This window comes from Neophocaena asiaeorientalis, unplaced genomic scaffold (assembly GCF_003031525.2).
Source record: "Neophocaena asiaeorientalis asiaeorientalis breed wild unplaced genomic scaffold, Neophocaena_asiaeorientalis_V1.1 scaffold44, whole genome shotgun sequence".
Classification (NCBI taxonomy): domain Eukaryota; kingdom Metazoa; phylum Chordata; class Mammalia; order Artiodactyla; family Phocoenidae; genus Neophocaena; species Neophocaena asiaeorientalis.
Window position 1 is genome coordinate 924,784 of NW_020173678.1, and position 2,525 is coordinate 927,308.

The following is a 2,525-nucleotide window of genomic DNA, read 5'->3' on the forward strand; positions in this document are numbered from 1 at the left end:
GCCCCGCGCTGGCAGCGCCCACCGCCCGCCCACGGCCGCGTGGTCCGGACGCCCTCTTTGCGCGACAGCCCCGCGGGCCGCGGGCTCAGCAAGGCGGCCGTGTCCGAGGAGCTCAAGTCGTGGCACGAGCGGGCCCGGCTCCGGAGCTCACGCCCCCACTCGCTGGACCGCCAGGGGGCTTTCCGCGTGCGTAGCCTGCCGCCTGGCGCCGAGAGCTTCGCGCGCACACAGGTACGCGCACGGGTCCGGCCAGGTCCCGCGATCTGGCGCTGGGGCGCAGGCGCACAGCCTGCAGTCCGGTGGCCGGGTACCTTTCAGCTCGGAGGAATAGGCCCCAGAGCATTTCCTCGCGGCTCTGGAAGGCCCGCAGGAAGACTCCCCTGGGGGCCTCCTGAGTTCGCCTGCACGTTTAGCTCTAGAGCGCGCGTCCACGTGCGCCAGTGGAGGTGACCCTCCCGGACACCTAAGACCTTTTTTCCTAATGGCTCCACCGATGATCTACAAAACAGATAGGCCTCTATTTATAACCATAAGGCCAATCCACATCACCCCCCAGTCTCCCGACTTGAGTGCCCAGGACGGAGGGAGAGTCTGGCAGTGTGTATGCAGGAGCCATAACCTGTGACTGCCTGTCAGCCAGCTACTGCGCCCCACTGCCCTCCCGCCACCCAGCTGAGAAGCAGGGTGACTGATGGCTAAGGGCGCAGGCCCCGGTTCAAGTCTCAGCCCTGCCAGCACTGGGCAGGTTTATTAACTCCTCTGATCCTCTGTCACTCTCGCTGTAAAATGGGAGTCTTAAAGGACCCATCACAGAGGGGCAGTAAGAACTTGAGATGAGTTAATATGTGTGAAATGATTAGAGCAATGCATAGTAAGTACTAATACGTGGTGTTATTATCACCTGGGGCCCCCCGAGGTCAGGGACCGAGTTGGTGGGCAGCATATAGGTGGAGCACCCCGACATGAGGTAGCATGGCCACTCTTGATTTCTGTGCCCAGCTTTTTCTTTCTGGAAGAGGGGGACGGTGCATGAGCTTTCTTTTTTTTTTTTTTTTGGCTGCGTGGCATGTGGGATCTTAGTTTCCCGACCAGGGATCGGACCCATGCCCCCTGCACTGGGAGCGCTGAGTCTTAACCACTGGACTGCCAGGGGAGTGCTGAGTGAGCCTTTCTTTATTGCTCCCTGGGAAGGAGGGCTCTGCAGGGGGTGTGCTCCAGGAGCCCCCAACAGGCTGCTGCTTTGAGACCCAAGATTCTGGCCGGGCCCAGCTGCACCTCCCTCCCCCGCCCCCAGTTCTCTGGGCTGCAGCTGGCATCCTGGGCCTGGCAGCACCCTGGCCGCAGTCCCAGGCCTCACCCTCCAGCTGACGTGCCTTTCCATGCCTGCGAGCTTGGACCTGTCCTTGGCCCGGGCCCAGCCCATCCCAACCTGCCAGACGGGGAGGGTGATGAGAAGTGAGCTGGGGGGGGATGGGGTGGGGGTGGAGCAAAGGTCAGGGTGCCTGTCACACCCCAAAGAAAGCTGGAGTGGAAATGGACGAGGGCACAGAGAGCCTGCTGCGGAGGCAAGGGCTGAGTGGCTGGGCCGGTGCTGCCACTGGTCAGCGTCCTTAAGGGACAAGGATGGTGTGGCCGGGCTTGCTGTCCTGATGTCTCTACCTGCTTTGCTCACCCACCTCTCCTTTCCCCCTGGCCTGGGCAGGTGCCCACCGTGTGTGTGCTCCGGAGATCGCCTGAGGGGGCCCCCGTGCAAGTGTTTGTACCTGAGAATGGAGAGATCATCAGCCAGGTGTGACCCTGGGCTCCAGACACCGTGGCCGGCAGGCCGAAGAGACTGCTTCCCAGCGGGGCTGGGGCTGAGACCGCCCACCCTTGAAGCCCTCTTCGGCTCTCCTCCCCCATCGCAGGTCGATGACCTGGAGCTGAGACTATTTTTTTTTTTTTTTTTTTTTACAAATATTTTTTTTTTTTTTTTTTTTTTTACCAGTTTTTGTTCAGAAGCTCTGGCCTATGGATTTATATTTGTGGTTTGTCCCCAAGATCCCTGTAATATGACAATGCTTTATTCCCCAGAGACAGGCCTACCGGACTCGAGGCCTTGCCTCTGACTAACAGCATCTGTCTCCGTGTGCAAGACGTGTGGTAGGGGACGCATCCCCAAAGAACAGCCCCTGGCCCTCCTGCCCCACTGCTGCTGGGGGCTGCACCTCCCTCCCCCATTTCCCAGCTCTCAGGCTGTAGGGGTGCCCGGGCTGGGGGCGAGTCGTCCCCTCTATGATGTGCTCTGTGATGCACGCACCGAGAGCTAGGTTAAAGGTCAGTGTGTCCTGGCGGAGTCTCTTCCTCGGCTCTGCTCTTTTCCTGACCCCGTGACTTCCTCGTAGGGGCCCCTGTCACTGTGTGCGCCCTTGTCCTGAGGCTCCCAGCATCGACCCAGACCCTGGAGCCTTGGGTTGGAGGCCTCTCCAGATTGGAGTATCAGTAGGCCCTGGCCGGGAGCTGACCCCCTTCCCTGGGCCTCTTGA

At 60.7% G+C, this 2,525-nt stretch overlaps 1 protein-coding gene across 1 annotated transcript in view; it reads left to right on the forward strand.

The window, feature by feature from the left end:
• INAVA (innate immunity activator) overlaps positions 1–1,960 on the forward strand; it is a 25,442-nt gene extending 23,482 nt beyond the window's left edge. Inside the window, exons 10-11 of the mRNA XM_024749655.1 lie at positions 16–231; positions 1,703–1,960. Of these exons, the coding sequence (XP_024605423.1) occupies positions 16–231; positions 1,703–1,795 (309 nt within the window). The 3' untranslated portion in view covers positions 1,796–1,960. The remainder of the gene's footprint in view (positions 1–15; positions 232–1,702) is intronic.
• The last annotated feature ends 565 nt before the right edge of the window (positions 1,961–2,525 follow it).